General features: G+C 48.0%; 1 protein-coding gene across 11 annotated transcripts in view; it reads left to right on the top strand.

The window, feature by feature from the left end:
• GATAD2A (GATA zinc finger domain containing 2A) overlaps window positions 1-21,630 on the top strand; it is a 67,883-nt gene that overhangs the window by 26,579 nt on the left and 19,674 nt on the right. For 8 of the 11 annotated variants that reach the window (XM_054182250.1, XM_054182246.1, XM_054182243.1 and 5 more), the window contains exons 2-4: window positions 7,056-7,130; window positions 15,861-15,951; window positions 16,734-17,005. In XM_054182250.1, the coding sequence (XP_054038225.1) occupies window positions 7,114-7,130; window positions 15,861-15,951; window positions 16,734-17,005 (380 nt within the window). In that variant the 5' untranslated portion in view covers window positions 7,056-7,113. The remainder of the gene's footprint in view (window positions 1-7,055; window positions 7,131-15,860; window positions 15,952-16,733; window positions 17,006-21,630) is intronic. The other 3 variants (XM_054182252.1, XM_054182253.1, XM_054182254.1) reach the window with 1 other exon arrangement.

Here is a 21,630-nt window from a genome sequence, read left to right on the forward strand (position 1 = left end):
AAGTGTCCTAGAGCTGTTTCCTCTGGACTTTTTTGAGGAATAACTGATTCTTCAGAGATTTGCTGGGGAACCTGTCCCCTCCTGCCCCCATTTGAAGGCATAAGTTGTATTTTGAGTGAAAAGCAAGCTGCCTGCTTGTGTCTGCTGGAGCCCGTAGTGGTGCAACCCCAGACAATCATGGGTGTTTCTATTCATGAGTAGCCAACCAGATCGTGATCTGGGTGTTTTGAGCCTGCCTGATCTTCTGAATCAACCTGCAGAGAAATGCGCTGGATTTTGTGCTGAGCCGGGACTTCGCGCGGGGCTGGAACATGCGGCGTTTTCCACGGAGCATCTCTAAACTCAGCTGCGTTTCGGCGTTGTGAGCTGCCGACCAGGACGGCAGTAACTGGGTACTCCAGGCTCTGGTTACAGAAAGCCAGATTTGCAAGGTCTTGAATAGCAAAGCTTCCTGGAAGACACACACACACACAAAAAAATGCAGCTAGTGTTGATTTTTCTTTCTGAACTGCATCACTGGAACCTCTTTATCTTTGCATCTTCCAGGTATCCACACTTGACTGAATTCTGGCTAATCTCAGTAAAAGCACAGGTAGATCATGGGGCTTGTTTGGGGAGGGAAGAAGGAGCTCGATAATGTAATTACCACTGAGACATTCCAGATTACGGAGCGAAAGAAGTAAAAATGCACTTTGGTCTCAAAACAGTAAGTTTTGATTGCAGGAGATTAGATTATACCAGTGTTTTTCAAAAGGTTTGGCCTGGTTTTTCTGGAGAGAATTTACTCCGAGGTTTCCTGTTCTCCTGCGCGCTGGTGTACACGAGCGGCAGGATTTGAGAGGGCCGAATAAAGCCGAACTCGTAGTTCCGCTAAATTAGCGTCAAGGTCTGCATGGAGTGCTTTGCGGCTAGCCTAATTAGTAGATTGTACTCTCCTGGATCCAGAAGTAAAGGCAGGGTTTCTCCTTGAAGGCCTGCGTGCGCTTCCATGTAATTTGGCATCCCTTGGTATCCACTTGGTATCCAGTAGAGAAAAAATGCTGGAAAATAAGCGTTCTCCAGAAGAAGGATGGGCTGGTGCGACGTGCTTAAAGAACAGCCGTTGCCAGTAAGTGATTTTTCTAATATCTGACTTTCCGCGGCCGTCTCGAGCGATGCCCCGGCCGGCTGGCACGGGGTGCGATCCCCGTCCAGGGACCGGCTTAACCAAAGGGTTACTGCATCCCCGTCTCTCCCTGCCCCGCCAGCGCAGGCATCGATCAGAAGGGTGTAATTATAAATGCTATTGATGGCCCGGGAGGGGAGTCATACGCGTTATCTCTGGCGCAGGAATTCGGGAGTGAGTGGGAGAGAGACTCGTAATTTGTTACAGGTTTTATTTGCAGTCTGACTTGTACATAATAAACGGGTAGCGGTGGGATTAATGAGCATCTGAAAGGAGCTCTTTTATTTTTATTTTTTTTTCCCCCATCCTACAAGGTGGCACTTCGCTGTAGAGAGGCTAAATCCAAAGAGCGGGGATGCAGGGTGTGCTGGCAGCTTTCACCTGAACCATCAGGCAGGCAGCAGTTGAAAAGCAATGCTTGAATATTTGGAGAAATACCAACGTGTGGCAGGTACCGAATGGGTCGGCGCATTCATAACAGCCAGAGAGGTGCTGTTCCACTCCACGGTGGTTGTTTATGCTGTAGGGAGACGTGCACCGCGACTGTTATTTCTACCCAATGACTCTTCCTAGAATTCTGTTGAGATGTGTGCAGGGAGGAATCTGTGGGTTTGGAACGTACAAAAATGCTTTCAAATGATATTTCGGCGCTTAAAAAACCCGATTTGATACTTTTGAGTTCTCCTTCTAGACCAATGAAGTCTTTGAAGACTTTACCCCCCGTATCCAAAAATGTTTGTGGAGGTAAAGCCTGAACACATGAGACAGAAGCTAGCCCCTTCTCTGTCAATATTTGAATTGAAATGTGACTCCTTTTTTCTGCTGACCAGTTCACTCAACCTTCCAAAAAGTACAGAAGTTTTCTTATCTCAGTTGTTGCAGGGTGTACGTACAGCAGTAATGCTGAACTGTCGTACCTGTGTCAGAGGTCCCATGCCTTAATCTTCTTGGAGAATCCATAGCCTGTCTTATTCTGAAAATTTAATGTTTTTAAAACCCTGTTTCACAGGCTAAATCTCTCTCGAGTTTTACGGTATCATTATTTTTCTAGAGAGTGTTAATGGGATCCAGTAATGTTGCTTAAAATGCAGTCCCTGTGTTCTGATACACAACTTCCATCATTGTTTCATGCAGGAAAAAACCTTCATGAGTGACAAAGTAGGCTCTGAGCAAACAGATCTGATTCCTGTTCAGTCGAGTGAGCAAGAGACACTGTTCAGTCCGCCGCCTGTTTAATTTTTTCAGTATTTCACTTATTGTGGTTTTTAAAAGTAGCTCTGTCGGAATGAGAGCCACAGTTCTTTTTAAGTGAAACATCCAACCTTCGAAAGAATGGCAGGGTGATGGGATACTAAAGTCTTGAAGGGTGGAGGAGCCGGAGCGGGACCTACGAGACAGGGGGTGTATGATGTCCCCAGGTGCCAGCAGAGCCGTGCCGGTGACCACAGAGGACAGCAGCGATGCCCCAGAGCCCACCGTACCTGCAGCTGGTGCGTCTGGCTGCCCACCCCTCTTCATCTGTGACTTTTTCCGATGGAAAGGCTGTCAAAACTGCTGCTAGGACAGAGTTTCACTTCCGAGTATTAACTGTTTATCCTAGGAGGTTCCTGGAACAGATGCTTTAAAATGTAATCCTTCAAAATACTTTTATGAGCGTTTTAACCCTTTTTTTTTTTCTGTAGCTGCGCGTGCTGCAAAATCGAACTTCCCGCCCTGGAGATGTGGGAAAAGGCTGAGCCGCGGAGGGGCAGAGTGCGGGAGCTGGAGCGGGATACTGGGGCCGTGGCGCCCGTGGCCTCCTCTGGGCAACTGGTTGCCCGCGGTCTGTTGGGTTTCAGTGGAAACTTCCACACGCTGAATGTGGGTCAGTGCCAGAGGTGGCCTGGCTGCCGCGCTGCCAGCGTCCTGCGGCGCTGAAGGGGTTAAACTGCTCTTCTGGTGTCCTCGCAAGATGAAAACTATTTTAGTCCCATGACACGAGCACTATGGGAGTTTAATGCTACAGTTCATTAAAAATGGAGGCTGGCCAGGGCCTCAGAAATACGATTCGGTAGCTTCGGCTTCCCACATCCAGAGCACGTCGGAAGGAGCGATCTCTGCTGAACTCCTCCAGGACACGGGGAGCAGCTCCGACGGCAGGGTGCTGCTGAGCCCATTTGTGTAACTGTATTCCTCTTTGTCGGGGAAAACTTTTTTCTGCAAATCACAGGCTCTGTCGGTGCTGGAGGTGCCTGGTCTGCCGTCCTCCCGGCAGAGCTGAGCCGCCTGTGGACACAGCCGATGCCTGGAGGATCCTCCCCTCCCACTGCAACCTTTACCAGTCCTGTTCAGCAATTATCTCTGCCAGGCAGAAGAATTCCTTTTTTTTTTTTTTTTTTTTTAATGTATTCCCCCCCACCCCCAGCAGCGTTACAAGTTGTGGCTTCCTGCTCGCTGCAATGGCATCGCTGGCTGTGCCGCAGCGCTTGTCACGACTCGGTACGCCGTGTGTGTTATGTGTATTGCTTTTTGTCGTCTTCGGCCATGAAGAAGTGTTTGTTCGTAGCCAGGCCAGATGCGTGAGCAGCAGCGTGGAAGTACTGCCGTATCTGTTGGGTTTTATAGCACTGTTGAAGGCCCTGAAGTAGCTATTGCAATGGTTTTCAATGGGCTTCTAATTAGAAAAGCATTGGACTAATAGGATGAGCTATAATTAGCAAGACCTGCCCTCTAGATAGCTAATCAGGGACCAGAATACAGTTGCGTATCCATTCATTAAGTTTCTATATCTGCGCTTTTGTAGCAATTTATTTAACCTCTTGGAACCTTTTGGGGTGCTTAAAATAGTAAAATAGAGAAGATGTGCTGGGCAGAACCTCCCCGCTTCTGGGACGAGATGACCTCTGAGCTGCTGGAGGTTGGTCCAGGGGGGACAGTTTGATCCTGGGGTGGGTGTTGGAGGGCTCACCCTTGACAGCCCTTTTTGCCCTGTCCAGAGAGGAGGACTAGAAGTTGGTGAGCCGTTGTCCTGCCTTCTGGACAAAAGAAAACAGCTCTGCAACTTTTTGAGGAGGGAAATGACTCAGTTCTTGGTGGCTTAATCAGAAATAAGAGGCCGAGCTTCCACGGAGTCGTCTTGGCAGGCAGTGTGCATCAATTACTGTGCTCCACCTACAGCCCAGCGCTGCTGCCGTCCGCCCTGCGCGCCAACACCGTGTCCCCCCGCCCGAGACCCGCTGCCGAAATTGCGGCTGTCGACCCATTATTCGCTTTGTGCTGGGTAAAAGCGGGCTGTGACAAGGGGCGTTGGACTGGGCTTGCGCTGCTGGCGCAGGTAACTGCCCATCCAGTCATACGGCACAGATAGTTGACTTTTCGAACTGACCAGTGTACACTGGCTGTGGGTTTCATCCCTCAGTGTTTTCACAGAGAGGGAGAAGGAAGGTTGGGATATCATACACTGTGTGCACAGGCTCATAAAAGGATTTTTGTAAAGCATAAGCAAGCATCAGCCAGCAGAACTTCTTCTGGAGTAAGAAACAGATAAACACGAGCATGTTCTTTTAGAATTACTTTTTTATGCTGTCCTACAGGACAAGAACTTCTCTAAGAAGTAATTTCTCCCCTTCTTTGTCTGCTTCATGGAAGCTTCTGCAGGGAACGGTGGTGTGGTCTCAGGTGGGACCAGGCACAGGGGGACAACTGACTTCATCGTGTTATGGGCGGTGATGGTACCCCACCAAAACCTCCGACTGTATTTCACCAGTGCATCCAGCTTAGCATTAAATCTTGCTCTGATGTCCTTTAAGTGAAAATACCAAATTGTTGCTAAATTGCTGAACTGAGCCCGTGCGTGAGTGTCCTCGTTTCAGCTGGGGTGGAGTTAATTTGCTTTCCAGTAGCTGCTGTGTTTTGGATTTAATACGAGAATAATGCTGATAACACGTACTGCTTTAGTTGTGGCTAAGTAATGTTTACATTAATCGAAGACTTCTTCAGCTTCCCAGAGAAGCTGAGAGGGAGCAGAGACAGGACAAGCCGCCGAAGGAATACTCCGAATGTTGTGCTCGGTATATAAATGGGGATTGGCTGGGGGGCAGGAATCCACAATCACTGCTTGGGATGGGATGGGCAATGGATCATCGATGGTGAGAGCAACTTGTGTTGTATTGCTTTATTTTGTATATTCTTTTACCATTATTATTTTCCTCTTCTGTTACCATTCTATTATCATAGAATCATAGGGTTGGGAGGGACCTCTGGAGATCATCTCCTCCAGCCCCCGGCCACAGCAGGGTCACCCACAGCAGGTGGCACAGGAACGCATCCAGGCGGGGTTGGAATGTCTCCAGAGACGGAGACTCCCCCACCTCTCTGGGCAGCCTGTGCCAGGGCTCTGCCACCCCCACAGCAAAGAAGTTCCTCCTCGTCTTGAGATGGAACTTCCCATGGGCAAGTTTGTGCCCGTTACCCCTTGTCCTGTCCCCGGGCACCACTGAGAAGAGCCTGGCCCCATCCTCCTGACACCCCCCCTTTCAGTATTTATCAGCGTTGATAAGATCTAAAGATCTAAGACTAAAAAGCCCCAAATCCCTCAGCCTTTCCTCATCAGAGAGGTGTTCCTGTCCCCTCGTCCTCTTGGCAGCCCTTTGCTGTCCCCTCTCCAGCAGTTCCCTGTCCTTCTGGAACCGGGGAGGCCAGAACTGGACCCAGCGCTCCAGATGGGGCCTCCCCAGGGCAGAGCAGAGGGGGAGGATGACCTCCCTCCACCTGCTGGCCACCCCCTTCTTGATGCCCCCCAGGATGCCATTGGCCTTCTCGGCCACGAGGGCCCGTTGCTGGCTCATGGTCACCCTGTTGTCACCCAGGACTCCCAGGTCTCTTTCCAGAGAGCTGCTCTCCAGCAGGTCACCCCCAACCTGTCCTGGTGCAGGGGGTTATTCCTCCCCAGGTGCAGCACCCTACACTTGCCCTTATTGAATTTCATAAGGTTCCTCTTTGCCCAACTCACCAGCCTGTCCAGCTCTCTCTGTATGGCGGCACAGCCTGCCGGTGTGTCAGCCACCCCCCCCAGCTTTGTGTCATCAGTGAAGACAGTCATGAGACTGTCTTTATCTCATCCCACGAGGTTTTTTCTCCCCCCTCCCTTTTCTCCCTCTTCTCTCCTATCTGGGGGGAGTGACCGAGCAGCTGCATGGTCCTAATTGTTGTCTGGGCTCAAACCACAACTAAGCATGCATGTTACCATGGTGTCATGTCCAAAGATGACTCTCTTCATTTGCATCTCGCAACCTTCCTGACACTTAAGTAGTATTACCTTCATGTGGGTAACATTGGACAAATACTGCCTTCTTGGCTGCATCTTACCTAGCTATTAAAATGCTTGTCCGGTGGTCTGCTGGCTTGTTGGACGAACTAAAATCAATGGGTTTCTTTCTGAAGCTGTGTCTTCAAGTGGTGTTCTCCTGCACGCGCACATGGACCCGTACCGTGTTTGTGCAAGTGAAATGGGACTTTCCAGAGCAAGCTCCTGTGGTACCGGCCATTAGGACCAATCCAGGTCCTGTAGGTCTCTTCCTCCTCGAGGGAAACAGTCAGCTGGAAATGGGAAAGCTGGTCCCAGCAGGCGTTTGGGTCAAACTAGAGATAGCAAGAAGCAGTTGGCTTCCTCCTAGAGTGTTAACGTAAGAAGCAGAACTAAAGAAATATGGAGTACGAAAAGCAGTTACTTTATTTTTGCCTGTGCTTTTGTTTTCCATCCGAAAGCATTCAAATGCAAGCCTGGCTTGCAGTTCCTTTCCTTAAAATAATCATCTTTCACAGGACTACCAGTATTTAAAGACGAGCATGTTTTGGGTGAAGGTGGTGGGCATGTCACCAGGTGTGCTAACCGCCTTGTCTCTCCCCTCAGGACCCTCACGCCAGCCACTTTCAGCCACTCGGCCCGGTCAGGATCCCACTTGGAACCCATGAACTTCACTGACAGGTAGGAGTTGCGAATGCGATGGAGGATGAGTCTCTAATATTGCACAGACGCCCCCTGTGCCCCGTGCAGTGCTGAAAATGAGGAGGTGGGCTGGGAGGGTGGAAGTGTCTTCTGGTCTTCTGTACCTCAGCTCCTGCCTTGTCCAGGAGGAGTTCCCAGCTTACATTTGGATCAGAACTTGGTTCCTGTGCCTTAACCAAAAGCGGCCTCTAACTTAGCACTTAATCCGCGCCCTGAAGTAGGTGAATCCTCCCTGGCTTACTGAGGGACAGAGAAGCTTCACTTCCCTTTAACTGGGCATTCACCACAGCTGCACAGCGTTGTCGGTCTCGAACAAGAGAAGCAAAAGCGAGTGCACGGAAATGCCTCCCTTGAGGCTTTCTGTATGTTTTGATCATTTGTGCAACCCCAAGAAGAAAAACTGTGAATGGAAGTGAAATTTCTGCAGACACCTTGTAGCTCTGGCAGTGCTCAGTGGTGTAGCTGAAGTAAAGCTCTCGGTCAGCTGTCCTGCGTGTGATGGTGCTTGTCTGTCCCGCTCTGTTGTCGAATGAAGCATTTTATAAATAGCAATTCTAGGATTTATCCAGTGGTTTTTTTTCTCCAAAACACATACGGTGAAGGGCTCCGGCGACCAATGTTAAACGTTTATGGTCTTTTCTTTTCTTCCAGCCTCATTTTTTCTGATGTAGGTGCTGATGTCTCTGCTCGTAGATTGACTCGCTTTATTTACTGTGTTTTATCAGAGGCAACGTCAGAACTAACTTTGTGCGAGCCATGAGTACCACTGATTTTTTTTTTTGGCTATTTATTACATAAGTTCCCAAATCTTGCAAAGTAGTGCCGTCTTTCATGAGACCAAAAGGCCAAATGAAATCATAAAAACATGTTTCTTAATGCCGTCAGTCATTAAGAGGTGAAGGAGGAGGAGTAACAGTGAGAGCAGCAGAGAGCGTCACACTGAGACGTCTTGTCCATAGTCTTGGAAATTTCTTAATCCGCTCTTTTCTTGAGCGAGTTGTCACCATAAAACACCTGAAAACCACAGCTCTGTGTGGCTGTAGAGCAGTGTGCATAAATACTGTCTTATTTTGTCAATTTCACTTGTTATATCCAAAATACCGTGTTTTGAACCATAAGGGAAGCCGGAATGTAACGGCTCTCCGGCACTGAGGAATCTCCATGATTTTTTTTGGTAATACAAAGCCCAGACATAGTCATTAGTGGACTTCCTGCCTAGTAGTTTCTAGACAAAAATAGATCCATAGAACTTGGGGGAGAATTCAGGTCAAACAGATCCCTCGTGTAGTGGCTGTAAGTAGTACCCTCTAAAAACACCTCTTTAAACCCAAAGCAGCGGGCCTTAGAATTAATATAATTTTGAAGTTCTCTTTACAAGAATTAGAATATTGATTGGTGAATAAGAAAATCCCTTAGTTGTTTAGGTCTTTCTCTTGGTGCCTTGTCCTTTCCATCCCCTTACACCAGTTCCCTCTATGATTGTACTGAGGCTGTATTAAATAATTTATGGCGGGTTGGATGTGAATCCAGAGCACGGCACTTCTTGGAGAGGAGTGATGCTGCAGCGCGTTTGGATGCTCTGTGCGCAGGGAGCCTCCCTTTTCTTAAGTTTTTAAAATGCAGAAAGCCAAGGAATTGCCTGTATTATAATATGCACAGCAGGTGGTGCTGGAAAAGCTGATTGTTGTTGTGACTGAGTATTTTAAGATGCTAATTTTGCTGCTCTTGAATTAAAATAAATGAACAAACCTAGATCCCTCCTCTAATAAGAAGCATACATTAAATGGGGAGGGGGTGGAAGAAGGGCAGAGGATCTGATTGCAATCTACGGGGCCATTACTTAATATTAAAATCTGTTCCCATCAAATGAAAGCTTAAATCCAGTTGTAGTCCTGTAAGTGGCAGGTTTTATTTTTGAGTGAAAATAAACAACTGGATAAACAGTTTTTAATGACGAGTTAATATCCACGAGGATGGATGTACCTAGAGAAATCCGTATCTCGGAGAAAGGCAGAATCAGTCTCGCCGAGGTGGAGTCAGACCGTGCGCTTCTGATAATAATAGCTGGTGGTTTTTAACCAAGTCGCTCGGATTTCACTCTTCTTCGGCTGCCTCCTGGGAGGGTGAATGGATTCCCCCGGCCCGCTCAGGGGTGACAGTGAACCAGCTCCTTTCTGAACCGTGCCGTTCCTTCCTGAAAACTATGGCTCTGAATCAGGAGCACACGGAAAACTGGCACCGCGTCGCAGGGCCAGCCGGGGGGTCTGCGTCCTTGTGGCAGGGCTGAGAAGTGAGGGGTTTAGTTAGGCTGGATACTGCAAGCAAAGAATAGCAACACTAGTAAAAGGTATTTAGGAGGGGGGAAAAAAAATGATATTTTTATCCAGGTTTTTTTTGGTTGCTTTATAATTTTTTTTTTCCAAGATCACCTTGATAGTGAACACTTCTCTGAAGTTCTTAGAAAAAAATTAGCAACTTACTAGGTTGATTTTTACGGGCAACAGCTCTTTTCCACTTGCACAACTACGTGTTTAATATGATCTGCTGAGCTTTCTGTTAAGAATTGTCAATATTTCTGCCTTTGTTATACAGAGCCCTTAGATAGTGGTTAGACTCCAGGCTAATAAACAGAGCCAAACTCAGCCAGAGGAGTGATTTTTAAGGTGAGTTGACACAAATGCCGTGGAAATTAGGAGGGTGACTTGTCCTGCAGTGGGACTTCAGCCACCAAAGTCCCGTTTCTGGCCAAATACAGAACTTCACGTTTGTGGTGCTCAGAGCTGGACTTCAGTGCCTTTCTGCAAACATTTATCTGCTCATTTTAGTAAATATTTAGTCAAACCCAGGCTGAATTGCTTCCTACCGCACTATAATGACTGCGAGCAGTTGCAGCGTGGGCACGGTGTGCGTGGCGGCGCCTGGTCCCTGGGCTGGAGATGGGGCTGGTCCTGGGATGCTGGAGGTGCAGGAGGAGCTGCTGTGGCTTCTCCCACCAGGAATGCCATGGGAATGCCGTGGGTGTTCTCGGGACAGCGCAGGATTCTGGTACCCCACGCTTTGGCCCTTTTCCTTCAGCGATTCCTTGAGGCCGGTATCCCTGAAATGATGCTTTTCCTCTGCTGTCCCCTGGCCGGTGAGAACTTTCCTGCTCTGCTGCCTCCAGCCACCCGTGGCACAGAGGAAACTTTGTTGGGCTCCTTTTAATTGCAAGTACTTCACAGTCCTGAGCAAGCCCGTTTAGTTTTCCCCCTGAATGCCTAAAGAAGAGTCAGGGGGGGTAATAATATTGATAGTGAGGAAGGACGGCCAGGCTGTGGAGGCGGAGGCCGGCCACGAGCCGAGCAGCGTGGTAGCCCGGGGAGGGAAGGGTTAAGGGCTGCCATTTTGTTATGTAACAGCCTTAATGGCCATCTCGGCGAATGGCACCAAAATGGCAGGGCTTAACCCTTGGTGGGCTGCGGTGCTCCCGGCCGGGGACCCCCCTCTCCTCCCCGCTGCCGACCACGGCCCTGCCAGCTCTTCTGCTTTTCAGGTCTCATGGTACGGAAACGATGGCTGAGAGAGTGAAGGCATCAACACGCCTCTGGCTTTTTGTTGCCTTCGTCGGGGAAAGGATGGATTTTTGGTTGCCCAGTTGAAGTCAGGTGCGGGATGATTTTTACTTCTATTTTTTTCAACCCGCAGAATAACCAGTATTCATGCCCTCTTACAGTTGCATTAATTTAGTCCTTAAAAAAATAAAATGTAGTTCTTACTTTGGCTTTCTAAAGCTTATTTTTCTAAAAACCTACGTGGCAAGGTCAGGAGCTCACGCGCATTAATGCACGCACACACATGACTGCACACGCACACAGTAGCACACAGACACACACACACACAGGCGTTTTAATGACTTTTTCCAGGACATCTCACTTCGGGCTTCGTGATCAATGAGTACATGGGGGGAAAAAAACCCGCTTATGGCATAACAAGAAATTAAGCTCCGTCGAAGCAGTGACTTCTCATTGGAACGTTTTACATCCTGCTGTGAGAAGTGAATTCCTGGGCGTCGTGGGGAGGGTGTGAGGGTGACCCCGGGCTGCGCTTGCAGGACGCCGGTCTGGTGTCCCCGTCGGGTCTCTGCTGGGTGCCAGTGACTCTGCAGAGACCGTTCCTGACCGACCACTTTTAGAAAATACTCACTGAGGGGCATCCAGTGTGTCTTAGTCTCCTGGCTTCCTCCTCTGTAACTGTCTCTTTTTCTTTTGTTTGTTTGTTTTGTCTTTTTTTTTTTTTTCCCCTTCTTTCCTCTTTTGCTGTAAAACTTTCCAGATGATGCTGGGGAAGAGGGTTGTTGATCTTTGCTTTTGGCTACCGAAAAGAGCGAGTATCGCGTAGCTGGATTGAGTGGGTTGGTGTGTGGCTGCGGTGGGATCCCAGCCCGGCTGCAGACGGGCTGTGCCGAGATCCTTCCTGCTGATGGCTCTAGCAAAGCATCGGGATGCGATTTTAACTTTGCTCCTTTTAACTTCAAGCTACCAAGTTGTGCGAAGCAGTGAAAAGTAAGCAGAGCTCCTCCGTGAAGGAATTACTTGGAGTTTGTACGAGGAAGTTATAAATCATGAATGGGAGAGGAGAGAGGAGGCAATGCAGTAACTCTGAATGTGATGTGGGGAAAAGTGGAAGTGTACATTACAAACAGCAAGCAAAGTGTGCCGCATTCTTTTCTTTCTTTTTTTTTTTTTCCCAATTGTGGTTTTGTCTTCACGTACCGTGTTGGTGTTCTCTGTGTGCTCATGCATCAGACCTGTTTGGGCTGCCGTCCCAGCTGCCCATCTGTGCCCTGCTCGGGCAGCAGCCAGGTTTATTCCAGGCTGGACCGCACATCTGGAAAAATCGGCACAAAGTAATTAATTTCCCAAGTCTTAAACTGGAACTCTGTGAGTTTTTTTCCTCTTCTGTAACTTCTCCCTGCAGCGGCAAAAGCAAACAGGTGATTGCGGCAGCATCCCCAGCCCTTTGCAAGGGGCTGGGCTGCGTGTCTCGGCATCCTGTGTGTCCCTCTTGGAAAAGACCCTGGCTGAGTTAAACCACATTTGTCGTCTTGCTCCTGCTGCTCTGCTCTTTGGATGAAGGACGGGTTTGGAAGATGACAAGAGAGCTCTTTTTGCCCTTTTCCCGATGGAAAGCATACAGGTGGCATCGCAAGCATACGCGATGTTTACCGGGCTGGCATAAATAGGTTGTGAATTCAGGAGGTTTTGGGTTTTTGCTGTTGTCGGTGTGGTCAGAGGGCGGTGGAGCTGCAGGGAGGGATTTTTGACAAGGCTTCAGGATGACCAGTGTAATGGCCTGTAGTCTGAGGAGTTTGCTGTGTTTTATATGGCGCACTAAACTGCCTTTTGAATTGATCGTAGTAGTTAATCTGTTACAGCGATAGCACTTACAACCGAGTATTTGCTGCTTAGGTCCCGGGCACTCCGCCCCGAGCTATGTCATTCCTTGTAATAAAAAGCAGAGCCTTCCATAAAACTTAAAATTTACTGTGTAATCCTTACTTTTTCTTCCTTCTTTCAAATAAAAGGTATAGTTGAGTTGAACGAAAGCTGTTTACTGTTCAGGTTGATCAGTTCCTTTTGCTGTTCGTGGTGGAGAAGCAGAAGTGAGGATTTCGGGAATAGCTTCAGAAGTTGTATGTTATTCTTGAAACAGCCTGGGTGTTTTGAAACATCTTGCTGATTTATTCTCATCTAGTGGAATCAGTTGGTGGAGGTGTCATCTCAATAAATCCAGCAGACTTGAGGTCTGGTCACAGCACACTGGTAAGGCGCTGCTTAATACTGGTGGTAGAGTCTGCTGTGATGGCTGGAATGCCCTCCTTGGCTGCTGGTGATAAGGCAAATTCCCAGATTTGCTGTTGGGAGGCAGTTTTCATCGCAGGTGGGTTTGGGTTTCTCTCACCTCCTCCTGTCCTGCAAGGAGCTGCTCGTGTCCTCTCCTTGGAGGAGGACGCCGTCCATGCTGGTGCAGGTCTCTGCAGGTCTCTTCTTCCTCCTCCTCTCTCCCAGGGCACTGCCTGCTTTTAACCTTTTCCTACAGACCTTGAGTTTAGGCTGGTTTGGGAAGAGTTTTGTAGCCTGCTGTGTGAAATGGGTCCTGCCAGGGACTCGCCTCCACTGCACACCGGCTTCTCGGTGCCCTCTGACGTGCAGGAGCTGGGGCCCAGGAACCCCTGGTGATTCCCATCAAAGACTCCGATGTTACCAGTTTTCCCGAAAAGCGAGGCGGAACAGCCTTTTTGAAGAAATCCTTCTCGTTGTTCTCCTCCCCTTCTCTCAGTGCCACATTATTTTTCCTTTAGGTCTCTCTGCATCTCCATCCACGTTAGCAAATTGTTTTCTGGTACTATTTCCTGAAATAGGGAGCTTGGTTTTAGGGCTCCTCTGCAGTAAATATGATTTAATCACTATTGTGGTAGGGGAAACTGTGCAACCAGATCTCTCTATTACAGTGTATATAAACCTTGAGCCTGCACTTGCAATCTTCAGATACAGCTGTAAAAATCGCAGTGCAGCCTCATCCCAAGGTCTTCCCAGTAACGTAGATCTTCCCAACGCGCTGTTCTGGTTGTGCTGCAAATACCCCTCGCCAGCAGTCGCTCCCCCGGGTTGCTGCCTTCCAGCCTACACCCTTGCGACAAGACGCTGGGAATTTTTAACAAAAACTTGGACTGAATTTTGATTCGCAGGAAAGTTGTGGCAGCACTGTTCCTCGAAGGAAAACGGCGGTGCCGCTTGTTGAGGGTGCGAGCAGGGAACGCACGGGGAAGCCGAGGCCGTTTCCGAGTGAAGGTTGTCAGCGTCGGATAAGGGGGTGATGGTTACAAGGAGACATGGATGCTGCTGGTTCATAAAGGAATTGCGGGGTGGAAGAAGTGATGCCCTCGAGAATTCGTAATAGGAGAAGGTTTTGCTGAAGAGGTACATGGTGCATTTTCATCAAGGTTGTTTAATCTCTCCAGTCTGACCTTTGTAAGGAGTTTGTGCACGAAGGGTTTGCCCCTGGAAGTGCTCCGAGTGGGTCTGCGCATCTCCATTGCTCTGAGATGAGCGGCCTTGGTTAGCTGCAAAGCGGGTGCTTAGTGCAGTATTCGGTACGCGTTACCCGTCTTTACGTTAGGATTTTGACTGCATTAAATTTTTAAATAAAACTTAGTGCCGAGAGGAGGCGTAGATCACTTCCATTGCTTGTGATGTTAGCGCAGGTAAGCGAGGTTCAGCCGCGAGCGTGCAGAGCTCTGCCGGGCAGCTCTGCCTGGGGTGTGCTATGGAATATCCAGGTACAGCTCCAGGTACCTTCTTCCACGTGCCAGGCAAAACTGGGGAAAACGAGAGAGTAGAAATACAGTGTCGTGTAAATGTCCTTAAAGTTTGGAGCCTGAGTGCCTGAAGTTGCCGCTGCAGCTCTCGATGAGCTCAGGCTGCTGGAGCTGCTGCTGCTCATCCCTGTGAGACTGGAGAATATGAAGATACTGAAAATAAACCCAGATCAGGCTCCTTTTCTTTTTTTTTTTTTTTTTTTTTTTTTTTTTTTAAGGAGGTTTCCTACTGACTAAGCACTCTTGCTTCAAGAAAGTCCCTGTGATTAATGGCACATCTCAGTATACGTACGCTGGGCGATAGCTGGCCGGTCCTTTGTTTTAGCCCTGGGTTGCGATACGTTTGCGCCGAGTTAATAGGAATGAGATTTGCGATTCCCGGCCAGGCTGGCTGATGGCTCTTTCAGGGAGGGGGAGCAGTTGTCGTGCTGCTGGATTGTCAGCAGAGATGCTTAACCCGAGGTACTATTCCAGTTAAAAGCTGTGCTTTCGGAGGGCTGTCGGAGGCGGAGTGGGTTTTGGAGAAGGAAAAGGCTGCTCTCGTCAGCTGGGGTACGCTGAGCCGTGCCGAAAATCTCCGTGCAGCTGGCCGGCTGCCTGGGCTGCGCGCTGTTTGCTCGCCGTCATAAATGCTGGTATTAACTTCGCCTTTCTGTAAAACACACCTTTCTCCCAGTATTGTAAGTTCAAGCATGGTCACGCTGTAAATGCAGATGAGCAGATGAGCAGGGAGGCACTTTGTGTATTGACTCTGATTTTAATTCCACGCACACCCCTCCCCCCACCCCCCAAAAAATTAAAAAAACATAAAAATATATATATATTTCATCCAACACCATGCAGAGAAACTTGTGGTCACTGGCACGGGGCTTATACTATCAAAATGGCAATTTCACATAATGCTTATGTGACATTGTTGAATAACGGGGGGGGGGGGGGGGGGGGGTGAGCAGAGGTTAATTATGTTATGTAATTATGTTAATCTCTCGCTGCTAAAAAACATTTCAGAGACTTTGTTCAACTCTTGTGTGTTGGCCATACTCTTGAAATCCATTTTAAAAGGAGTGGGGGGGGGGCGAAATCTGATGGGAGGAACGCTTAAAATAAATTAATAAATGAATTAATTAATTAATTAAAGGAATCAAGGCGGGGGGGGGTGAGAGTGTATTTGTCTCCCTTTCTCCCCGTGCCACCCCCTGGGTGGCTGATGTCCCCAGCAGCCGGCGGGGAGCGGAGGGTGCCCGAGGAGGAGGAGGAGGGATGCTGGGGTCCGGCCGGCGGCAGGGTTATCCCCGCCGCGGGTCGCCCGCCGCCGGCTCAGACTGGTTTCTGGAAAGTGCTTTGTCTCGCAGGCTGCATCCTGGGAAGGGTCATGTGGAGCCCAGTGATGTCATGGGATCAAAGCCTGACTCAGCTCCGCGTCCCGTGGATGGGTGTCCGCAGGTACCGAAGTGCGGGCTGAGATGTCGGAGCCCACCAGCAGCAGGGCTCCCCGCCGCCCCGGCAGGCGAGGGGTTAAGGCCGGTTCCCCCCGAGCCCGGGGCTCTGAGCCTGGGCAGACCCAGCTCCTGCTCCAGGAGGGGAGAAAGTCTCAACTTGAGTATTACAATGGCAGTGCCTTAGCGCCTGGCGGCAGGCTGTCAAGAAATATGGAAGCCTCTCTTCACACAGGGTGTGGTGGTCCTTTTCCCCATAGTCTCTGATTCCCGAAACTCGCAATCAGGCTCAGGTCCTCAGAAAGGCATGGCAGCACTCCCAGGCAGATCCTAATCTAGAATTTTGTAATTGCGTTTATTTGCATGTGAGGCAAATACATACATTCTTCCTGCCTTTTGGGAAAGAGCCAAACTTTTTTTCGTCGTGGGGGTTTGTATATTCTCCTGGGCTCCAACGCAGGCTATTTTATTTTTATTTTTTTTCTCCTGGGTGATTGTAGTTTACGCTTAGTGGGGTTTGTGTGTGTGTTCTTGTTTTGCTTTTTGCTTGTTTGTTTTCGCCTAACATAAAAAGCGTGAGTACAGTGATGCCGGGTGCTTAATAGCTTCAGACTGAGATGTATTTTGAAGATAGGGTAAGTGAGCAAACTGGCAAAACTTTTATTGCTCTTTCTGAACTTCTTTTTTGCGGTAACCGCTGTACTTTGCCCTGTTTTGAAATTAAGGTGTTTTGTCCAACTTACTCTTTTTGCCGTGTACTTAACTCGTTTGTGTCTCCTCTCTCCCCAGAGCCTCACAATGACAGAGGAAGCATGCAGGACACGGAGTCAGAAACGAGCCCTAGAACGTGAGATAACGCATAACGATGTGGACAGTAAAAAACTAAAAATGGAGAAAGGACTATTAGGAACAGATATAAATGCTGAAGGCGACATGAAAATAAAAACAGATCCTGGAGCTGGGAAAGTGCAAGGATTATTAAAAAGCGGAGAGGTGAAAGCGACCATTAAAGTGGAGGTTCAGACGGGAGATGAGCCTGTGGACATGAGTACCTCAAAAAGGTGAGTTGCGACCAACGTGCTGCACTTGTGCTGTAACATTTGGGATACCGGCGCAGTAAACTCGGCTCAGATGGCACTAGGAAGAAGTTCTCTGCATTGTAAAGGTAGAGAGAATTCAAATTTTACGTGTGTTGCTGCAGCACTGGCTCTTCACGTGAGATTCAGCAGCTACTTCTGTCCAACTTCCTTACCGGCTTTCCTTCCGCAAGCTCTGGCAGCGGCGGCAGCTGTGATGAGCAGCTGAGTAAAGAAACACGGTCTTGAATAGAAAAACGTACAAGTTGTAAAGAGGATGCGCTTTGAGTTACTGATTGAGATTTATGTGAGGAAGAGTGGTTTGGGGGTTTTTAATTGAGCTGTGATATAGGAAAAATAATAGATTATAATTCTCTAAACCGAGGAATTGTAATTGTGACTTGGTTCTTCCTGACAGAGCAGTATGTGTGGAGCAGTCTGACTTTAAGTGACTTGTGGATTTTGACACTAGAAGTATTCTGAAAAGACGGCACCTGTCTGCAGCAATTCTCTGTAGGATGAGTTCTTAATACTTTTTTGAAAGTTCAGCCTCCTTAAGATGTCTCAATTCTGACATCTGAAAGCAAGAATTCAAAGTTCCGTATCGCTCCGGGGAATTTTATTATTACGAAAATGTAAAGCTTTTCCTTTGACTTGTATATGAGATACGCACGTGAACTGGGTGGTTCTGACATGGGCAGATCTACGGGAATCACTTTAAAGCCCGATTCCAGATCTTCCACCGTGCTTCCGACCCAGATTCTGGCTGTAATGGGATAAAAACTTTGTCAGAATTTCTGTTGCCCTGATGTTGGCCCTTCAAGGTCTTGCTTTTTTCTCGATAGTGCAGTAAGATCCGATATATTGAGCAGGAAATCTAGAAGCCCTGTTTATTCCTGGTTCCGACACCGGCTGATGCTGGAGCGGTAACGCGTAAGAACTGGGACCTGCCCGTCTGTGCGAAATGCCTTGAAGAGTTCGCAGAGTAAGAAATCCGCGTTCGCTGGGATGTGGGCTGTTAGCACAGGTCTGAGGTGTGAAACTGAAAACACGAGATCCTTATGGACTGCGCAGGAATTATTGGGAGGAGGGGCACGTACCGCTGCTCCTAAGAAAATTGGTAGCTTTGATGTCCTCTGTAAACTTTTTGCAACTTTTGGTGCTTTTCTCAGAGAAATAACTTAGACTGCAAGAGCCTGATTATCCACATACTGTAAAACAAGACCTTTTCCAGCAGCGTGATTGAGGGAAGGTGGTGGTTTTCTGCTTTCTCCTTAAAACTTCCACCAAGGAGACAATTGCACAAGTTGCTCAATTTGATGTTTAGGAGGTGCTTGTGTCTTGCACAGAAGCAGTTAATTGGGGTAATGGATGACTTCCATGTCAAGCAGTTGTATTGTGCTGACTCGGAGTAAATCTCTGAAGGTGCCTTTTGTTGTAATCGCTACCTACTAATTAACACAGGTATGCACGCTCTTTTTTTTTTTTTTTTTTTTGAAGAATATCTAAAAAGATTGCTCCTACCAAAAACTGAATAAATTAGAATCAGGCGTTCTAACTCTTTTGTTGCAGTACTTGCCCCCACACGCATATGCTCTTTATGAATTTATAAAACTTTTGGAAGGTGTGCCAGCGTTTCTGCTCTGCTGGTGTCCGTCTCTGTTGCAAGACGCGCAAACAGGATGCTGAAGCTGGGGCTGTACGTTTAACTTCCCAGAGAACATCTGGAACAATAGCACCCATTTAGGTGAGATGAGAGAACACCCTCTCTCCATACAGCATTCTTGTTTCAGGTGGTAACAGGATATTGTTGTATTCAGTTTCTGCAAGGAGGGAGAAGAGGTTTCCCCATACAAAAAATAGGCTTGTGTAAGGAGGCAGTCTGATCCCCATCCCGCTGAAGTTAATAAATATAATTAAGAATTTCATGAGGCTTTGGGTAAGCTCTTTGGATACTGTTTATAAGCTGGAACACCTTTCATGATGCGTGTTTGTATAAAGCTCATAATAGAGAGGAAATAAACCCTGGGTCATCTCAAATGACAAAAAATGAGGCTGAACAATTCTGTAAACTGCTGGAAGTACGGCAGCGGCTTCCCAGGCTCCGGGGCTCCACTCCTGTGTCCTGGTAGTGCCCTGGTCCCTGTGTGGCTCCACTCCCGGAGCATAAACGTGGTGCTGAGCAGCCGCCCAGCCTCGGGATGCAAATACCTCCAAGCAAATGGAATCTGAGTCTGGAGATGCCTGTGATACAGAGGAAGCTTGGCTCTGGATGGGGCTGATCCCTTGCATATATAAGAATACAATTGGCATTTGTAGGGAAGGTGGATCTTAATTTCATAAGGATTTTTTTTTTCTTTATTTTAAGTGTGAGAGTTACCTTTCCAAACCTTTGATCTTTAGAGGAATTTAGCTTGCAGCTTCCATAAGACCTGTGTCTTGAAAGCAGTTGAGCTGATTTTCTGAGGAGATGAAAAAAGAGCTGTTGCTTAAAATGACTGAGCTCCTACAAACTTCTTGGGTAAAATTCATGCTTAGTGATGTATGGTGTTTTGGCTTTTAAACTTCCTTAATGCTTTTAGAACTGGAAACATAATATTTTCGTTGGAAAAGGTGGCCCAGCAATAATCACAGTTTAGCTGATGTGAAGCTGATTGAATGGATTCTCTTTCTGAAATCAAGTTGATATTTCAAGATTTGAACTACAAACCTGGCAATATCTCTGCGTTAAACTTTAAAAATATGTTTCTTTTAATAATTATTTTATTTTTCTCTAAACCTTGAAGTTAAATTTAAAAATAGGATCTGGTTTGAGCGCATTTTCTGATGCCAGAAGAAACAGAAGAAAGCCTGTAGTGGTAGAAGGCTTTGATGAGAGGTCACACGAGGCCAAACCAAAATCTTGCTCCTCTGCCTGGCGTTTCTGCAGCGCTGGGAGCTGGTGTGTAATTACCCCAGACCTACTGCAGAGAAGGAATGGGAGGAAGGGGAGTCCTCCCCCCTTGATAAGGGCATGGCTGGTTTGCAGTGGGGTGGTAAAATAGCGCAACGTAAATGGCTTTGCTTGTGAGCGCACAGATTTACACCGATGTGGGTGCTGGAGGGAGAGCACGTTGGTCAAACCTGGTTGAATCCTCACGTTTTACCATGCTTTCGAGCTCTGCCTTCCCTTTCCTCCATTCATCTCTCCTCCGTTCTTTACTTCCCCTTAAATCCATGACTTCACCTCGAGTACCGCGTTCAGTTTTGGGCCCCTCGCTACAAGAGGGACACTGAGGTGTTGGAGCGTGTCCAGAGAAGGGCTACAAAGCTGGTGAGGGGTCTGGAGGACAAACCTTATGGAGAACGACTGAGGGAGCTGGGGTTGTTTAGCCTGGAGAAGAGGAGGCTGAGGGGAGACCTTATCACCCTCTACAACTACCTGAAAGGAGGTTGTAGAGAGATGGGGGCTGACCTCTTCTCCCTGGTGACAAGTGATAGGACGAGGGGAAACAGGTTCAAGTTATGTCAGGGGAGGTTTAGATTGGATATTAGGAAACACTTTTTCACTGAAAGGGTTATTAAACATTGGACCAGGCTGCCCAGGGAGGTGGTGGATTCACCATCCCTGGAGGTGTTTAAAAAAAGGGTAGATGGGGCACTTAGGGACATGGTTTAGAAGTGGCTTTTGTCAGGGTAGGTTAAAGGTTGGACTTGATGATCAAGGACTTGAAAGGTCCCTTCCAACCTCAGCAATTCTATGATTCTATGACTTCCCTACCACATTGGCCCTGCGTTGAGCATCAGTTGCTTCCAGCTGAGGCTGGGGCTTTCTCCCAGAGCCGTTGTTGGAGCGCGCTGCCTGCTGCATCGCGTTGCATTTATTGCGCTCCAGATGTAGCTCCCTTCATCTACAGTACACCTTCTCGCCACTTTCCAAGGAGATTTTTTTCTAGTACTGTTTTGCGAACCATACGAAATTAACTAGTTGTGTATGCGGTACTGGTTAAGTCACGATTTCTGGTGTACTCGCAGCAGGGTTTGGCCGACACCACGAGCGATCTTGCTGGACACCGTTGTGTTAAGTGGCTGTCTGGATGGGAGCTGCTGTCCTCAGACAGGTCTAACAGGACTAATTGTCCTCTCTTCTGGAGCAAAAGCATCAGGATCCTTCAGGAGCATCCCAGTTCTAGGAAAACCTTGCTCACAGATAGAGGTGGCGGGTGTTTACAGGCAAGGGTGCTACTTCACCCTGTGAGCAGTGGTGTTGTGCTTGGTTGTTGCGCTGCGCTATCTTAAGTCCTCAAAATTACAGTAACTCTCCAAATAGATAACTTCAAAGTATATTTCACTTCAGAACTCTAAGAAGTGTGGCTTCTTAGAGGCCGTACAAGGAAAGAGAGAGTGAGAAAGTGGTTTTGTCACAGCACACGAGCGTGAAGGCCATAGTGAGAATGATATTGTTAATAAAACACAAATATCAGAGTTGCCTTCTGTCTGTCAATCCCCAGTTCTTGCTTTGTCTCGATAGTGATCTTGGGATGAACGTGTCCTCTGCAAAACAAATTGGAAAATCTTTTAGGCAGTTGAACACCTTGCAGTTTTTCCCGTATTTTCTCTATTTGCCAAGA

This window comes from Rissa tridactyla, chromosome 22, assembly GCF_028500815.1.
Source record: "Rissa tridactyla isolate bRisTri1 chromosome 22, bRisTri1.patW.cur.20221130, whole genome shotgun sequence".
Classification (NCBI taxonomy): domain Eukaryota; kingdom Metazoa; phylum Chordata; class Aves; order Charadriiformes; family Laridae; genus Rissa; species Rissa tridactyla.